This window comes from Hipposideros armiger, unplaced genomic scaffold (genome assembly GCF_001890085.2).
Source record: "Hipposideros armiger isolate ML-2016 unplaced genomic scaffold, ASM189008v1 scaffold_8, whole genome shotgun sequence".
Taxonomy (NCBI): Eukaryota; Metazoa; Chordata; class Mammalia; order Chiroptera; family Hipposideridae; genus Hipposideros; species Hipposideros armiger.
In genome coordinates, this window is record NW_017731358.1 from 3,460,697 (window position 1) to 3,479,678 (window position 18,982).

At 43.4% G+C, this 18,982-nt stretch overlaps 1 protein-coding gene and 1 long non-coding RNA gene across 3 annotated transcripts in view; both read right to left on the reverse strand.

Moving 5' to 3' along the window:
- Positions 1-2,278: 2,278 nt before the first annotated feature.
- Positions 2,279-5,695, reverse strand: LOC109387286 (uncharacterized). 2 transcript variants are annotated; one of them, XR_002124960.1, is made up of 4 exons: positions 5,264-5,695; positions 5,092-5,156; positions 4,911-4,984; positions 2,279-2,625 (listed from the first exon to the last, which is right to left on the reverse strand). It is a non-coding gene; the product is annotated as an uncharacterized LOC109387286 (long non-coding RNA). The 2 variants fall into 2 exon arrangements; XR_002124959.1 differs by lacking the exon at positions 2,279-2,625 and having other exon boundaries at positions 4,251-4,984.
- Positions 5,696-7,888: 2,193 nt separating this feature from the next.
- Positions 7,889-18,982, reverse strand: part of RUBCN (rubicon autophagy regulator) — a 64,669-nt gene continuing 53,575 nt past the window's right edge. Inside the window, exons 13-21 of the mRNA XM_019650853.1 lie at positions 16,350-16,410; positions 15,469-15,601; positions 14,679-14,824; positions 14,035-14,099; positions 13,325-13,563; positions 12,728-12,789; positions 12,117-12,270; positions 10,918-11,011; positions 7,889-10,688 (exon numbers count right to left, since the gene is read on the reverse strand). Of these exons, the coding sequence (XP_019506398.1) occupies positions 10,510-10,688; positions 10,918-11,011; positions 12,117-12,270; positions 12,728-12,789; positions 13,325-13,563; positions 14,035-14,099; positions 14,679-14,824; positions 15,469-15,601; positions 16,350-16,410 (1,133 nt within the window). The 3' untranslated portion in view covers positions 7,889-10,509. The remainder of the gene's footprint in view (positions 10,689-10,917; positions 11,012-12,116; positions 12,271-12,727; positions 12,790-13,324; positions 13,564-14,034; positions 14,100-14,678; positions 14,825-15,468; positions 15,602-16,349; positions 16,411-18,982) is intronic.

The window sequence follows — 18,982 nt, forward strand, 5'->3', positions numbered from 1 at the left end:
TTCTGAACATTGATTTTGTATTCTGCTACTTTACTGAATTTGTCTATCACTTCCAATAGTTTTTGATGGAGTCTTTGAGGTTCTCTCTATATAGTATCATGTCATCTGCATATAATGACAATTTTACTTCCTCCTTACCAATTTAGATGCCTTTTATTTCTTTTTCTTGTCTGATTACTGTGGCTAGAACTTCCAGAACTATGCTGAATAAAAGTGGAGAAAGTGGACAGCCTTGTCTTGTTCCTGATCTTAAGGGGAATGGTTTTAGCTTTTCCCCATTGAGTATGATGTTAGCTGTGGGTTTATCGTATATGGCCTTTATTATGTTGATATTTGATCCCTCTCTTCCCACTTTGCTAAGAGTTTTTATCATAAAAGGCTGCTGTCTATCTTTAATTTTTCAAAATCTGTGTTTTCATCTACAGGTATTTGTATTTGTTTCCTAGGGCTGCTGTACCAAGTTACCACAAATCTGGATGGCTTAAAACAAGAGAAATAGCTTCTTTCACAGTTCTGGAAGCTAGAAACCTGAAATTGGGTGTTAGCAGGGCCATGCTCTCTTTGAAGGCTCTAGGGGAGGATCCTTCCTTGCCTCTTCCTAGCTTCCAGTGGTTGGTGGAAATCCTTGGCATTTGTTGGTTTATAGGCGCATCACTCCAGTCTCTGACTCTCTCATCACATGGAGTTTTTCTTGTGTGTCTTCGTGTCTCTTCTCTTCTTATAAGGACACCAGTCATATTGGACTCAGGAGCCACCCAAATCTAGTACAACCTCATCTTAACTTGATTGCATCTGCAAAGATTCTGTTTTCTTTTCTTTTTTTATTTTCAAATTACAGTTGATATACAATATTATACTACCTCCAGGTGTGCAACATAGAGATTAGACATTTATATATCTTACAAAGTGATCACCCCGTTAAGTCTAGTACCTATCTGACACCATGTAAAAATCCGTTTTCAAGTAAGGTCACAACGATAGGTACAAGGGGTTAGGACTTGAACACATCTTTTCAGGGGGACACAATTTAAACCACAACAGCATTAAAATTTTGCTTTTCACATTTAGGTCTTTAGCTATCTGGAATTTATTTTTGTGTTGCTCTAAAATAACTTTTTTCATATGAATAACCATATTCAAATAACCATATACCAAATAATCTCTCACTTCTCCGTAGACATATATCATTTCCTTAGATGTATGAATCTATTTATAGACTTTCCATTTTGCTTCCTTTTTCTATTTATCTTTCCCTACACAAAGTCCACACTATCTTTATTGTGAAAGCTTTAGAATATGTTTTGGTATCTGTTAGAGCAAGATTATTCTTCTTTAGAATTTCGTTGGCTATTTTTAGCTCTCTACACTTCCATGTAAATTAATATATTTATTTTAAATTCTCTTTCATATTGCTCTATTCTCTATAGTTCCTGGGGTATGAATTGTTCCATTGCATCTGCAGACTCTTTCTCATGACAGTTTATAACATTTATTTTTCTAATTCAATTTTTTATTTTGAAATAATTGTAGAAGCAGATGCAGTTGTAAAAAATAATACAGAAAGTCCATGTATCCTTCACTAGTAACACAAAACTATAACACAATATCACAAACAGGATATCGACATTGACCAAGTCAAGATACAAAACATTGCCACCCACAAGGATCCCTCATGTTGCCCTTCTTTTTTTCTTTCTTTTTTTTTAATTGGGGAATTGGGGGGATGGGAACAGTGCTTGGGAATTGGGGGAAGGGGAACAGACAAGTTGCTGTCCTTTTGTTCTTCAGTCTAGTTGTGGAGGACGTTGCTTCACTGGCCCAAGTTGGCACCATCATTGCGCTCTTCCCGGATGAGGCAGATCAGTCGCCGGCTTCTGGACGGCCGCTCACTGCGGCTGCTGGCCGCTCACGCTGGCTGCTGGCTACACACGGTAGCCCATGGCAACCCACTGCCACAGGGGCTGCAGCCCACGCCGTCTCACAGCAGCCCAGCTCCAGGTTGAGCTGTTGTTCAACATCTTAGCTGTAGAGGGCAGTGTCACTGGCCCTCATATATGGGATCCGAACTGGGGCCCTCTGGCGTCCCAAGCCAGCTCTTAACCAACGCGCCACTCGGCCGGCCCTTTTTTTTTTTTAAGTGAATCACCAGCTTCAGTCCACCCTCAAGGGGAAGAGTGCATTAAGCTCCATTCTCTGGAAGGGTAGAGTTTACATACTCGTATATTATTTGGAATTCTTCGGTGAGAAAGATTTGTCTCTTCTTCCTCATTTATTTATTTATTCAATCATTTATTATCGATATGGACTCATGTACATTTGACACATACTTTTTCCTCCTTTTTTTCTACAATAATATTGTTATAAGATTTTTTCCCATGTTATCATGATCTTTATAGCCATCATTTTAATGGTTGCATCTATTTTGGGGTACTTTCCATTATTAACTTTGCATTCTTATAAATTATGCTGCAGTAAATATCTTTTATAACAATGTTCTATGATTCTTTGTATTCCAGCTCTGGCATGGCTTTCACATTCTTCTCTCAGCTTACCTTGTAGACATGAAGATTTTCAAATACCATGAGTATTTTTAGGACATAAACATCATATCGTCTGGTTTAGTCCCTGAAAAGGCAAAAGCTGGAATTTGAATAATAAAGTGAGTGAAGGACATTTGGAATGTTATCTACTCTGGTAACGCTACTGGGCAGAACAGAAATGGTTGCAGAGAAAGTAGCTGAGGGAGGAGAAGGGAGATGAGAACATTTCCATCACGTCAAGATTTGGGGGCATAACTACTACAGAGATTTGGTGGTAAGCAAAGAGATAAGACAGCTAGAGGGGAGGCAGTCAGAAGCAAGGTGAGAACCTAATCTCTGTGCCTTGTCCCACAGTGTACTCCCGATTATTCTTGTTCCCACTGAGAGGCAGGGAGGGAAAAACATCAAGAACAGAATGTTTCCCGAGTGGTTCTGTTCTCCCACTCCAGGAAGGGTTGTATCTGATGAATAGAAAGCTGATGAACAGTTGAAACCACATACACTCCAAGGGCGTGGGCACCCATAAAATCTGTGCATATTAGTCTCCTGTGGATGGCTGATCTGGGGAAAACAGCAGGGCCACCTTAAAGACAGATCATGCAATTAGACTAGGGCCCCAGGGTCAGTTGGCTTCATATTCATCTCAGATTTGGTGAGAGTTCTCTTGAGGCTCTTTTGTTTGGAAGAAACCAGGCCAGCTCATGCTGGTAGTTATAAGGTAGAAAACCGTTATTATCAAGGTCCACGTGGCAAAAACAAAAACTGACCAAATCATCTGATTACAGGACCCCAGTAACACAGGAAAGGGAGGCAGCTGGAAAAAGCATGTGAGCTGAGCCTGTCAGGGCCTCCTTTCTGCGTGACACCTGAGCATGCATTCTTCTGGCTTTATTTGGAAGGGTTTGTGCTGGATCTCTAGGGCTATCACTGGGTTTCTGCAGTGAAAGTGTTGCTGAGATTAAAGAGGACAGGTGATTGACAGTAGTACCTCAGGGCCATTGCTGCAGCAAAGGCGATAGTTGTCAGGAAGGACCCTCAAAGGGTCATTTCTCTCCATTTGCCTCCACAGAGAACAGTCAGTTCCTTACATTCGAATGGCCAACTGGCAATTCATTCATTGATTTCATTCATTCACTTGTTTGTTGTTCTATTAGGGAAAATACTAGAAAACAAGGTTGTGTGGGAGTGATCAAGTAGGAGAGTTAGAGTACCAAGGGCTCACAGAGGGTGAGTAGAGTAGAATGTAGTCAGGGAAAGATGCAATGTGGATGAGTTAGCTCTTTAAAGGAGAAAAGATCAAGGTGTATCTGCGAAACTGCTAGTAGTTCAGGGAATGGCGGGAGATTAGTCTAGGAGACTGAAGTGTGGCCATGTGCTGAAGATCCTTCATGTGCCAGGGGAAGGAACTAAACTTTATCAAATGGGGAGAGAAATCCTGGTGAGTTTTAGGCACAGAGTGTGACCCACAGTAATGCTTTCTGTCCTCCCCACTGCTCCAATCTCCTTATCCCCACTATGGAGAGAAACTTGGCTTTACTGATCAAAATTATAAATGCATATACCTTTTGCACCAGCCATTCCATTTTGCAGAATTATCCTACAGATATACTTGTACCTGTGTGAAATGATATATGACCAGGATTTTCATTGCAGCATTATTTATATTCACAGAAGATTAGAAACAACTTAAATGCCCATGAATATGTAATTGGCTGAAAAAATTATATTGGAAGATGCGTGCAGCTATAAAAAAGAATAAGGAAACTCTTCATGTCTGATATAGAAAGCTTTCTAAAATATACTGTTAGGAAAAAAATCAAGGTACAGAAATGTGTATATAGTATGCTAAGTTTTAAAGAAGGGTGAAAAATAAGAAAAAAACATAAATATGTATCTATATATATAGTTTGCTTGTATTTTCATAAAGAGACTGTAAGGATAAACAGAAAATTAATGAGTAGCTACCAAAGCGGGTGAAGCAGAAACCGGGCATATGGGTACAGAAATACAAGGAGGACTTTTCCCTGTATCTCTCTGTGCGGACTTTAAGCACGTGAACGTATCAGAAAACTAAGTTTAGATATGATTAAACAAATGAGAGACAGAGAGAGAGAAAGCTCTTTCGTTCCCTTTCCCTCTGCACACCTCATTACTTTCCCTTTGTCAGGGATTTCTCTTAGTTAGATCTGTGGTTACAGAGCCTCCAGTGGTTAAGGGAGAAACATACAAATTCTCTTTTAGTCCTTGGTGTAGAAAGACCCACTGTTGGCATCTATGTTGAATTTCTGTCTTCAATCCGAAGTAGAAACAGGCTGGAGGTGAGGGGTGGAGGAGAGAAAAACGCCCTGTACTTCCTTGTTCCCCCCTTACCTCTGCTGGTGCTAAAGCAGGTGCAGGTTTGCTGTGGAAACTTGGGGGAGCAGCTGGGAGGCTGGCTTCTGTTCCTGCAGTGGGCCAGTGGGGAGATAAAACCAGTTGGGAGCTACAGGCGTCACTCAAAGGAAAGCAGGTGAGCAATTCCGGGGCTGTGAGAGAAAAGGACAGGACTTACCTAGGGCTTGGTGCCTCAAGGTTACTAGTCATCTGTGCGGCGCTGCTGCCGTTCCAGACTCGCGTCTAACTGGTTAGACGTAACATCTCAGAGGGCTGGTCACGAAAACTCCCACCTACACTCTAAGAACCTTTCCCCAACCCAAGGTTTATTTTAACACACTGCTTCTCACCTCACTGGTCTGGTATTCGGTGCACCTGCAAAGTCAGAGCACAGCTCTCTGCTTTCTGTTCCTCCTGCAGCAGCAGTTCACAGAACTGAGGGAGGCAGGGTGTATATACACAGCACAGCCTCACTCCTCTACGCTGCTAGTAGTGCCAGGCAGGTTCTTTCCTTTTCAATCACATTCATCTTTGCTCCCAAGGACATAAAGCTCACAATGGGAAACCTTGGGCCATCTGGCAGCTGCTATCACTAAACCTTTAAAAGCAAGCAGTTTGATACCCTAGAGACTAGATAGTTTGATACCCTAGAGAGTGGATACACGAGAGGACTGTAGTTAATCAGGGCAGAAGAGCCAGCAGGATAAGGTGGGCACAGTGATCCCATTCTCCCATATGCTAAACCAAAAGTTCAAAGGAAAAGGGAAGCAGAGTTCAGCTTCGCTTAAACCAGGGTGCTATAAAGACTATGCCTGGGGCGGCCGGGTGGCTCAGTTGGTTAGAGCGCATGCTTTTCACAACAAGGTTGCCGGTTCGACTCCCACATGGGATGGTGGGCTGAGCCCCCTGCAACTAGATTGAAAACGGCGACTGGACTTGGAGCTGAGCTGTGACCTCCACAACTAGATTGAAGACCAGTACTTGACGTGGAGCTGATGGGTCCTGGAAAAACACACTGTTCCCCAATAAAGTTTTTTAAAACTTAAAAAATAAAGATTATGCCTGCTCTTTATACCATTAGAGGGCATACATAGTAACCCTGAACACACTTGGGGCCACAGAGAATGATGAATGAATAACAGTCAATGCCACAAAGGATGACTGCCCACCTCACAGTTCCCCTTTCTTTGGGGTGTGTCCCAGTCAGTAGTCAGGGGTGAGTCCCCAACATAGCCATAACTCTACTCTCTGGCCTGCCTTGCTGGCAGCAGTTTCGCAAGGATGCAAATCTTGCAGCTGAGGTTCCCAGCGTTACCCTGGTCTCTGCCCTTCCTGAGACTTGTTAATTTTTCTTGGATTCTGTAATTTATACCAAGATCTTTCCAATATCTTGCCCCCAGTCTTTTGTTTCCTGCTTTAAAATGTCAGTTAGAAGAGAAGATGTGAAATTCATCTTGTTTTTTTGAGGCTTCTGGGTAATGAGGTGTCAGTGAATGACGCTGATATGCCACACCCTAGTCCAAACAAACCATTTCTCTCCTGAATGATGGCAGCCATCTCCCTAGAATATCCCACTGCTTCTGCTCTTGCTGCACTCTATTCTCTGCAGAGTGGACACTGATTTTTTTTACCAGGTCAGCCAAGTCTTTAACGGCTTTCCAATGTTCTTCAAATAAAAATAGAAAATCCTTAGTAAGTCCTTCTTGCAGTTCTTTGCCCAAACTCCTCCTATCTTAGGACCATCACATGTGCAAATCCAGGTCTGGAGCCCTTTTCTCCCTACTCTGAGCCTCATTCTTTGGGTCTTGGTTGAAGTATCACTTTCTCAGGGGCCTTTACTTGTCTCCAATCTAAATTAGGTCCTCTCGTTATTTATTTTTTTAATAACATCTACTCTTTTCCTTCATAGCTTTCTTTATATATATATATATACTTATTTTATATGCATATATAATCCAAATATATATATATTTATTTATATATGTGTATATAGATAGATAAATTTAAGTGTACTTGTGAGTTTTCACAAATGTATAGTAATACTGCCATCAAAAGATGAAAAAAGTTACATCACCCAAGAAGGACATAGCTCTTATTACAGCTTGCAATTACACTTTCATTTTGGTGACTTTGGGCAATGTCTGTCTCCTCCCCAAGACTCTAAGTGCCTTAAGGGTAGGGACTGTCTCCATTTTGCCCCCGAGCCTAGCAGAAACCAGCATACAATAGGTTCCATTTGATGGATGAATAAATGGAAAGAGAATGGCATGGATGGAGATCTTTGAGAAGTAAGATAAGAACCTGATGTGTGTGCTAGTAGTAAAAAAAGAACAAGACAGGTTTATTTTAAAGACAAAAATCAACAGAGCTTAATGACAGGTAGTGGGAAGGAGATAATGCTTTACTAGGCCGAACATGCCACCTGACTCAGAGAGGTAGGAGTCAAAGACAACTACATTTTTAAACTGGGGTGACTAATGGCTTAGTTTGGGGAAATAAGATATTTATATGGGTTTTAGATATATCAGTTGGAGATGACCAAGGGACATCGAAGGGGACATGTCCAGAAAGTTGCAGGGTGGAGCTGGAACTCCAGCGGGCCACAGGACAGAAACTCAAAGCCAATGGGACTAAAGCATCTAAGACAATGCAGGTATTGTGGAGAGAGAAGTTTACCTCACTTTAAGTGATAAAGGGATGAAGAGGGGGCACACCCCATGCACTGGAAGGGGCTGTGTGCCACAAAGTCTTTTATACATTAAGGAACAGAAATCCAGAGAGGTGGAGTGATCTGCTCAACGCCACACAGTAAATCAAAGATGAAGCATTCCTACCCACATTTCCCAACGTGTAAGGTCCAGTTTTCTTGGCATTATAACACAGACACCGCCTGAATTTTCAGACATGCCTGCTGTAGTGGACACTCATTACCATTTCCTAATAGTCAAGGCAAGCAAATAAAAGGCAGAATTTTCTTTCTTTAGTTTATTAAAGATGACCATGAGCGGTTAGGCTGCGTATGAATTACAGCAAGTAAAAATCCAGTTCAGAACACGAGTTGTACACACACACAGAACATCTCTATTTAGACTCTTGCTCCTTTTATGTTAATTCAACAAAAGCTCTAGAGCATTGGCAGAGAAAGTCAATAACAGCCTCATTTAAGTGGAAAACATTTGTCTTCCACTCTTCTGCTATGTCTTGAATCTTGTCTCTACCTTGTAAGCAAACTTTCCCCCCCTTTATTTATAGAAAAGACCACTTCTTCCCTCCCATTTCATTCAGAAGGAACTCTCCTCAGTGCATTCAATGCTTCTCCCCACAACAGCAGGGGATATTCAGATACTGGTAAGTTACAAAGTGCTTTCAAAATATCCCATCCTCTTTCCTCTCTCCCCCTAGTCTCAAATAAATAAATGGGTATTTGGACAGTGATGACAGCAGGGTGTCAGGGTCACAAAAACAGATATGCAACCTAAAGGGATGGGGGTGGGAGTAGATAGAGAAAAATAAGTGAAAAACCAGGAACATGGAAGATTGTTGATCTCAGCTTTAGAAACTGTCAGTATTTTCCATCCTTTGATCCTGTGCTAATGTAAAACAGGCAGGACTGTAGTGAGAGTACGTCTCTCCTCCAGTGTAGTGACTTGGAGTAAGGAACTGGATTTGTAATATCAACCAAAACTGGAAGTAGAGCTCACCATTTTTACAAACCCCTAAGTCTGAATCTGAGGCCTAACTTCACTGAAACTTGAGTTTTGTGGGGTTATTCCCAAAGCTCCCTGAAGGACAAGGGAGCTGCTAGTCAACCCTTCAGAACCGGGCTGGGCTGGAAGCCTTGGCTTTCAGAGCCTCCCCCACGAACTAAAGGGAGAACAGCCTGAGGGTCTTCCAGCCTGGTGCAGCCTTCAGGTCCCCAGTTTGAGGCAGAGGGACCGATGCCATGCACAGTTCCTCCCTGCTCCCTCTGGCCCACGGGGAACTTGGCTCTGGCCATTGCCTTCCTGCCCCTTCTGCTTCCTGTGAGACTCCTTGTGCTTCCAGCTCAGGCACTTCTCAGCTTCCACCAACCATAAGCAACTTTCTGTTCAGCTTCCTGGGGCAATGCACACACCAAGTTTTTTTCTACTAGCAAGCAGCTATCCAAAGACAGGTAGGTACACAGGAAGAAGAGAAGTCAGTCCCAGAACAAAATGCTGTGGGTTTTAGTTCACAGAGCTGCCAGCCCTCAGAGCAGCGACCCTCGCCAGTGTTTTACACACAGGTCAGGGGCTACAGCAACTTCAAGAACACTGCAAACACATACATGGTCCTGTCAAAAAAATCTTCCCATCAAGACACACATTTAAAAAAGGAGTATGTTTGTTAAAATTAGTAATCTGAAAAGGATGATTGAACATATGAGTATCACCAGGCTAAAGAGTTAAGTGCATAATTGGCATAAAGGCTCTTGTTCTACCAAGAACACAAGAACATTCACACTCACATCCACAATTGGCAAGTTCTCTAATGCCACTGATAGCAGGAAACTTTTCCCCCGACTTTGACAAAAAACTAAGGCAGGAGACCAGCCCCAGGAAGGGTCCCAGCTCTGTTACAGGAAGGGGAGAGACAGAATGGAATTGGGCCACACTTCTACTCAGAACCACAACAACCATCTAACAGAGGACATAAAGTGGCAAGAGGACACAAACAGTTGGTGGATGGGGTTTCTGTCCTGCGTTTAGGATGGCATCAGGGACTTGCCTGAGGTTGAAAGATCATACCTGCACCAGAGCTAGAGACCCTGTCACCTAAGAGGAGGCCAGCAGCTCCTCTGACTGAGTAAATTCTCCTTAAACAACGAGTTGTAGCCTCCTTTAGGCTCAGTGTAAGGCTATGAATGGGCCTGGCCTATGTATCAGTGCCGTTCTAGCGTCAAGCCCACCAGGGTACAGTCAGCTGTCACATCATCTATGCCTAGAATACTTCAAACAAGGAAGTCACGGCTGCCTCTTTGAGGTTTCTATGGATTCCAGGGTCAAAATAGTGCTGTTTTTATGGCCTCAAAAATACCTAAGTAAGCTGGACAGAATGTCCACAATGTAGTCCCATTCTCTGCCACTTCTCCTCAGGGTGTGGTCTGACCCTATTCCAGGATTAGGAGAGAGAAAACTCCATCCCCCTGTTTTAGCAGCAAAGGAGAAGTGCGTTGGTTGAGAAAGACCTGGCTCAGAAGCTCCAGAATGAAAACAAAATAAAACTGGAAATGATACTTAGGATGCAGCAGAAACCAGATCTGGTCCAATTGGAGAAGGCCATGGATGTCAGAAGAACTGGGTCTCACTGTCCATTCCCCTGACAGAGGCACTGGAAGCTTCACTCAGGGGCTCACATGTCAGTTCTCATGGAAATACCTGGTATCTACAAATTGTCACAACAGACTGGACCCCACCAACCCAACAGAGGTTGGCTATATATGGACATTAAACATATAATAAAAAAAATAATAATGATAATTAAAAAAAAAAAAAGTGGATAAAGTCCTTAAAAGGGTGGCTCAGTTCTGCATTCTGTGTGACCCTGGCCCCTAGGAAAAGGGCTTCACGTGCTTTCTTCAGGTGGTCTCCAGGACGGTGGCCTCAAGGGCCAAGGCTTCGGTGGGTTCCTCCTCGTAGTCGGACATGAAGGACTCCAGGCTCTGCTTGGCCAGCAACTCCCGCCGGGCCTGTAGCCGCTCACATCGGGGACAGCTTCCAGACTTGAAACAAGCTTTATGGTAACATGCTTTACACTCTGTTCAGGTCAGGAAGGTGAGAGAGAAGAAAACAATTTGTATTATCTCAAGCTGGCAGTTAAGTCGTTGCTATAGCCCCTTTCCCCTCCGTGGCTAAGTGCGCCTGTGGTGAATCACAGGGTGGCGCTGAATCCAGCCACACTCTTACTAATGGGGTGGCGGGAGGGCAAGAAAGGAGCTTTGTGTTCAGTCTTATTTGCCCACGCCACACCTGGCACCAGTTCTCACCTTCACAGGTCCGACACTTGTGGAGCTCAAAAGGGAAGATGATGTCATCCTCCTTCTGACAGAACTCACAGATGAAGCCCTTGGCTTGGCAGAGCTGGGGAGGAATGGGACAGGCAGCAAAATGAGGGACAACATACCAGGAACTGGCACAGAGAGTGAACACACGCGAAGGGCGGGCAAAGTATAATAAGACTTGAGCAGGTTCTAAGGTATTCTCCCACCTTCAGAAAACACACTTGGGCTGGACTTGGAAGCATGACAGCCAAACAAGGGCCAGTGCTGGGCAGTGTGGGCAAAGCTTTAAGGTGGAGGTAGGAGAGGCACGAGTTTGAGAAACTCCAGCCACGAGACTGGCTCTCAATGAAGAGAGGAAAAGAAGGAAGGAACAGTGCCACAAAAGGCTTCCTAAAGTAAAAATTCCAGTCTGGGTAATGATTTTATTTTGAAGTAGGAACCACAGACAAGATAAAATGTGAAGGCAAGAATTATTTCTCCAAAATAAAACCCAGCCTTGAATCGTGTTGTAGCTACGTCTTTCCAATTGCCCCTGCTACAAAGGTCTCCACAAATGCCCCCATTTTAAGTTCTAATTCTGGGACTATCACAGGAACACAAATTGGGCATATTTTAAAATGGGAAACTCTAAAAATGGAATTTCTGAATTTCTGGCATGTTGGGTATATCAAGAATAATAATTTAAATCTATAGAATACTTAAAGCTTACAAAATGCTTTCACATAAATTATTTCATCGATCCTCAAAAATACTCAGAGGAAACGACAATATGTATTATTATCTTCACTTTAGAGACAAGAAAATTGAGGCTTAGCTCAGAGAGGGCAAAGTACTTCTTTTGGTCAGTGACTGAAAATGATAAAGCCAAGACCCAGTCCCTCATCAGATGCTAACGCAGATTCTCCTCCCATGTCATGAAATTTCTTTAGCGAAGGCCTGCTTAGAACTGCCTGGCTACTCAGGGACAATGCCAGCATGAAATCCTCTTCTAATTTTGTTATTTAGACATGGATGATTTAGCTGTTCACCAGTCCAAGGAAGAGCAGTCCTGCCCAGTTTTGCTCACAGTGTTGACACAGGCCACTACAACTTCCTGGAACTAAATGGCAAGAACGCTGGGTCCACCTCACAACCCGTATTCCTAAGCAAGGATCCAGGCGCATGCTAAAGCGAGACTTTCTTACCATGCATCGCTCCACGTGGGCAGCCCCAGCCCTGGTGAGCTCAGCAAGCCGAGGCCCCAGCTCCCCCTTCCTGGTTGCAGTCAGGTCATTCAGTGAGTACAGGTGGAGGTCCTCTGTCACGTGGCCTGGTACTGTGTCAAAGGAATCCAGAAGGCTGCAGGAGACGAAGGGAAGTGGGTGGGAGCAGAGAATGAACACCTTGTGTGGCACATCTGAGTTGAAGAATCTCTATCCAGGAGCAGCATAGGGAAGAGAAGGGTCCCAGGCAGAGGTAACGAGGGTGGGCAACACCCAGCCAAGCCAGGTGTTCAAGGCCACCTCAACTCTGCCACACTACCAGGTGTATGGATGGCAGAGATGACTTTTATACCCTTTTGCAGAGTGATTCATGTCAGCTGGCAAAGAGTGGTGAGCCTGCCCTGGATAGAATCACCACAGGTTTCTCCTTCCAGAGAGAAGGATACAGACACAGTTACTGCTGTAGGCTTCTCATTTACCATTTCTGGAATTTTCTGCAAGATCCCCCCACTCTCCTTCCTCACATAACAAGGGACATGTTTCTTTCAGAGACATTAACTCAGCCCGAGGCCTCTGGCCTCCGCACAACTTACTCTTTGGCCAATCGGCAGGTCTTGAACATGTTCTTCATGTGATACAGCTGGATCCGCAGTAGCTGAGGAGACAGACATTGTGGTGGGAGGGAAAAGCGGGTGTGAAAAAGAGAGAGATAACCGTGAGACCAGTACCTTTAAACCCTGGGGGTCTGGAAGCTTTGCATGCAGCTAGAGCCCGACTGCTCTCTACACCTGCAACTCAACAACTCGCTTCAAAGTGACCTCCAGTCAAGGAAGGGCCCTCTGCTACGTCAGTCTGCCCAAAACACGTACCCAGCGAGGAGCCGCCGAGGAACCCAGAATTTGAATGTCCCACCTGACACCCTATTCTCCATTCACAATATTTTCAGTGAAGGGAGAAATCCTGCTTTTGCCATTGAGTGCTATCTATAACCTCAGAGCTGCCCTGGCAGATTTCAGACTCTAACTAGACAGATACCTGGGAAATGGTATATAGAGAAAGTGTGAATGATGAGATGGTTACAGCTCTGACAGGGTGCCAAAAAGAAGTGTGGTGATCCTGGGAAAGCCTGTACAAACACAGGGAGGGGGTGAGAAGGGTAAGCTATGATGCGACCCTTTCAGGGGTCTTACCCGGACTTGATTGAGCAGCTTGACCTTCCTATAGAGGGCACTGTTGATGTCCTGCACATTGAAGAGGGGGTCATTCCAGATCTTAATGAGCAGGTCCTTGGAGAAATTGCTGACGTAGTACTTGCTGAAGTCCCACTTGCGTAGAACCCGGCTGGGGATAACCATCTGGGCATTCTCATGGCAGCATTGACAGAAGTACTTGCCCAAGTACTCACAGTACCGCAGCCGCTTGATATAATCTGGAAAACCCAGGAAGTCAGAGGTCAGATATGGTTTTCCCATCTACTCGTATAACTCAAGAGGCGGCTCTGCTGCTCCTTTTGAAAGAGCAGGAGGGGATGGCTAGTAGTCTCCAGCCATCTCTGTTTGAGCTCCCAAAGCTGGCAGAAACCCACACCGCGGGGACTGGGGTTTCTGTGTGCCACAGTGGAGGCCACTCAGGAAACAAACACTGCCCGAGTTGGTAAGATGCAGCCACCAAGAACCTAGCTGAAAGTACCTAATTTTCTCTAATATACCATCCTGGTAATGTGCTCCCAGAAATGATTTCCCTCTGATTGCCAGTGTTGTTGCCTAGTCCTATCCCTTGCCCTCCAGGGCCCTTCCTTCCTTTTCCCCAATTCTGCTCTGTCACCTCCTCTTACTACCTCTCTCACCAGCTCCCTTGCCCAAGTGTGTGAGTGGGTATGGGAGTCAGAGAAGATACTCACCAGGGTCAGTTCGGATGCCACATCCTGCACAGCGGTAATTCTGCTTGGCCACAGCAATTTTCCTCCTGAGGAAAGCGAAAGAAAAGGGGATTGGCAGATACCAGCTGCATGAGGCTTCTGAGATGTAAAGGATGAGGATACAAGCATGGGGCTCTTGTTAAGGATGGGCAGAGAGGGGAATTTGCCTATTTTAAAGAGCTGGGCAAACTGAACCTACTGGGAGAACCAATTCAAACCAAGGATTTTAAGGTCAGAATTTAGATCTAGGTAGTCACTCTCCCCAGTAATGAACCACACTTTCTGTACAAATGTAAGAGATGAGAAATAATAAGAGGAGAGAACAGTAGGAAAGAAAAGCATTCATCCATCTTAAAAAGAGAAGAAAAATCAGTAAGCTCACAAAACTATGGGGAGGAAGGCATCAAGTTGGGAAGGCCAATGATGAAAGACCTCATTTCCAGGCAGCACTGGGAAAGAATGGGGGGAGTAACAGTAAAACTTGCAGAAAAGATGGATAATCCTCTCCCTCTTAGAACTGTGTGGGATGTACAGCCGGAGGCAGAGACAAGAGGGTGAGGAGACGGCCCTGACAATCCACAGGGAATGTATCTACTTTTCAAAGGGCATAGCCACTGGCTACTCACGTTGGAGCTGGATGAACATTAAAAATTATCTGAGGCCGGGGTGGGGCCCACTCCAGGTTGCCACGAACACGAATACGCAGTTTGTAGATGTCAGCGTGCTGCCCATCATCTGGTGAGATGGGCAGTGAGTCGGGGATGGGCAGGAGCTGCAGGAGAAAAGCACAGGGTGATCTAACATGGACAGTCTGGGGGGACACATGTGTTTCATCCTTCTGGCCATGACAGAAACATCATTAATGAAAGACATTTCAGGAACATCATAGGTGAGGGCTTCAGGGGACCTTAGCCCTTGAAACCATAAGGCACCAGGCTATTATAAGGGAGGGCGTTCGGTTCCAAGAAGCAAAAGGAACAGAAACAGCATCCCAGTGAGGTAGCACCCATTGCTGATGCTGTCCCTGAACCTACCCCAGGACATTTGATATTCCAGGGTGCTTCATGCCTTACTCAACGGCAGAGCAAAGATGAATCTGAACAATTCGCTTTTTCAGTGTCTCAAAGGTGGTCACAACATAGGAGTTGAGCCTCTGGGTCTAGTGAGCAGTTATGTGGAATAAAGACAGTGAAGGAGCCATTATGTTTTGACAATTGCTAGGGAAAAGCTAGGCAAGCATTCATTTATTCAGTCATTCATTCAACAAATTTGTAATGAATGGCTTCTGTGAGTAAGGAAGGAAACACATGGGCTCATTCTAGACTGGGGACATGTGGCAAAGGAGAATGATATCAGAAAGGCTCACCACCTTCTGGGGCTGAACAGTGGGTGGAGAAAGAGAGCTGAAGTGTTTACCTTCTGAGGGGCGTCGTGCTCTGGAACTAGCCACTCTAGCTCCGAGGCGGCTGGAAGCTGCATCCCCTCAAACTGCTTCAGGAGCCCCATGGCCACTGCCTCAGCGGATGTGGAGTGTAGGAAGCAGTGGGAACTGGAAAGGAGAGATTCAAGGAAGGCTAAGCACAGGGAAAAGACAGGAAGATGGGACACTTCACTTCAGGGCCCAATACCACATGCTTCTGGGCTGAAGAGAACACTCGCAGCAGCCCCAGTCTGCTAAGTTTCTTTTTTCATCTTCTTTAGACACATGTGTTACAGTGGAAAATATACTGGACTTATAGTCCTAAGACTTAGGCTCAAATTCCACTTACCAGCATTGCATGCATGGCACTACTAGTTAAGAATTCTGTATCACTTCCTTTCTCTAAACTTCAATTTCTTTACTGTAAAATGGGGATTATAATGCCTGTTTATAAAATAAAGTGAGTAAACTGTTTTGTGGATTATAAAGGGCTAGTGTGGCTCCCAAATAAGCTACTAGTTCCTCTAGTTGAGATTACAATATGGAACCTGTTCAATTTGATTTTATAATTAGAAATCATGACCACTGTTCTCTCTTTGGAGACCTAATCTTCTGGGGGTCTCTGGTATAATCAGTCAGGAGAGAAGGAACAATCCACACTTGGAGCTTTGCCTTCACCAGAGCCCACCCTGTTTGAACCATAATCTTCTGCTCTCTTCTCTTGGGCTTGCCACCACCCAGCAGGCCTATCACTTTAATCTTGCCTCTTTGTGAATTTGGATGGCTTCATCCATGCCCTTTCCCATCCATAGGCCAAGAATTGAGTTTGTTCTTCTATATACCCCAAGGTTTGATTTTATTTTTTAAAAGTACTTACAAGGACTGGGAGGAAATCAAAGATTTGTTGTTCGAAGTTGTGCTCCTTCTGATGTCAGCATCTAAATGGAACCAGAGATAAGGAGAGTAGGAAATGGAGATGGAAATCATTCCAAGCTATTGTCAGCTAAGCACTCAGGGTAGCAGCCAGGTGCTACATTCTATGCAGGATAAGGAGCAAGAGTCCAGGTGAAGCTCTACACACAATTTATAGTCTGGCTCCGTTCAAGTCACAACCAGGCTAATTAGTGACATTAAGCATAGTATTGAGAAGGTCAAAGTGGCTACAAATCCAGGTGGAATAACGAACTCATACTTTGTGCAAAACAGTGAATGAGAAAAGGAAGCATCCTAAGCCACACAGGGACAGGGACACATCCTCTACCAAGCAGGAACACAAAATAAATTACTCCCATCTCTCCCTCCTTCTCTAAATCTCAAGCCCTCTTAAATAATAAACTCTAAGAGGCAAGAAGTCTATCTAGCTCTTTTTCATGTCAGAATCAGTACGTAACACAGAATTTGGATATAGAGGTTACTCATTAAATGTATGTGGAATTGGAACTTGGCTTCTAACATCTGATCACTATTACTATTACCCTTGAATATGACAAGTCTTCTACAGTCTTAAAAAAGCTTCGTGAAAAAATTTCCTTCCTGTCTGGTGGCACAGGGAAGAAAAGAACTTCTCTATGGCTTGGCAACTCCCTAGAGATGCTTGGTAACCAACAAATTTTGTGGAGCTATTCACATGATCTTTACTATAGAACTGTCAAGCATAATTACAGAAAACTATGGCAGACTTTCCAAAGCATAGTTCTGATAAGGGATTTTGAAGAGGATTTCTAATAATGATATGCCTGAACCTCTAGAGACCTCATCTACGCAAATACTTTTGATGGGCGAAATATGAAATATAGCATTCACATTGAAGAAAGGCGGACAGAATCTATTCAAGTCATGAAAACAAGACTGTTCTGATAAGTCTCATCCTTCATTTCCTTTGATGCCCAGTGAAAAGACCTTCTTTTCCTAATTAAACCTACACAATGATCAATCTACTGCATTTAAGCCCCTCAAAAGAGCACTAAGCTTACATGACATCATTGTGTACTTGGCCATGAGTAGCTCGATTGTTCTTCACGTTTCCTATCTCTGAATATTTTTTGTATGTACCATTAGATTATAAAATCTCCTTGTGAGGAAATGAGATCGTGTCTAATTATCCTGTTTGACCCTAAAATGCTTAACACAGGGCTCTGTATACAAGCATATACTCAAATAATATTCCTGACAAATCAATGTCTTCGAAGCTATATACACAAGTAAAAGAACAACTGAAATCTGTCAATTTTCATATGCTCTCTAAGCATGGAAAAACTTGAGAGCAACAAAATTTTTGACTAATAAATAACAAATCTTATTGCATTTAATAAAGAAGTTTATGTATATCATAATTATGTCTGAATTTGCACCACCAAAATCCAGATCCCAATATACTGCTAGTTTTCTATTCCATTCTGAATAGTGCTAGTGGAGAAAAAAAATTCTAGGCAATAGTGGACCTTCATAGACCATTTGGTTTATAACATTTATTTGAATAATATTTATACTGCCTTGGATCGTACTTAGGTCTTGCCTTGTCCTTATTATAACCTTCAGAGTGATTTTACATATAGGTTTTTAGAAAACATTTCCTAAATAAATGATTGATTGGCTAAAAGCAAAAAGAAATTTTTGCCTGTTTGGAAGTGATGGAAAGGGAAAAATGAGAGAAAATCTTAGACAGATTCCTTGAATAAAGAGCTAAGTAATGTTGTTACTTTAGGGCCAGGCTATTAAAAAAAACATTGCACACCAGAAAGGAGAGGTGACTGATAATTCATGGTTGCTAAGGAAACCATTATCTTCATAAAAACTATTGATTCATCATCTTCACAGAAAGAAAGTCTTTTATTCTTTGAGAGAGAAAAAATGAGTCTCTCCTCTCTGGAAAACATAGTCAAGTCATACATGTTTCTCCTTTTTTTGCCAGAGGTGCTATGACTTCCTAGCTAATCATGAATACTTCCAAGAGTGCAGAAGACTACACAGGTTCGGATGTGAGGATTTACCCCAGAAGTGGAGAGGCAGCACCTGATACCAAAAGGGACGTGATAGCTGATACTGGTCAGGCATCATGAAGGCCTGTAGGTGCTGGGCCTCTGCTGCGTCCTGTTGACTCTCTAGTCGGTTCAAGCAGATGATAAGGTTACAGTGGTTGGAACACTAGTCAAGGATCTGAATAAAAGTAGACCAGAATCTAAGATGATTAAAGAGTGAAGAGAGAGGAAGAAGCCATTTATCTGGATGAATCAAAGGTACCCCAAAGGAAAGCACTTTATAAAGAAGTCTGAGAAGCTAGCCTTCCAAATGGAAGTTAACATAATTATGAACCTTTTTATTGATTCATTGACAAGAACTGATTTCAAATGCTTCTGATGCTTTAATAGGATAAGGTTATTATTATACTACTGACTGAAAAAGTTCAAAAATATCAAAACAAAGAAAAACAGAAATAGTGACATGTTATAAGAAGAATTTTTGCATGTTCAGACATTGGTATTGGGGTGATCAGGGAAGGACTGTTTAAAA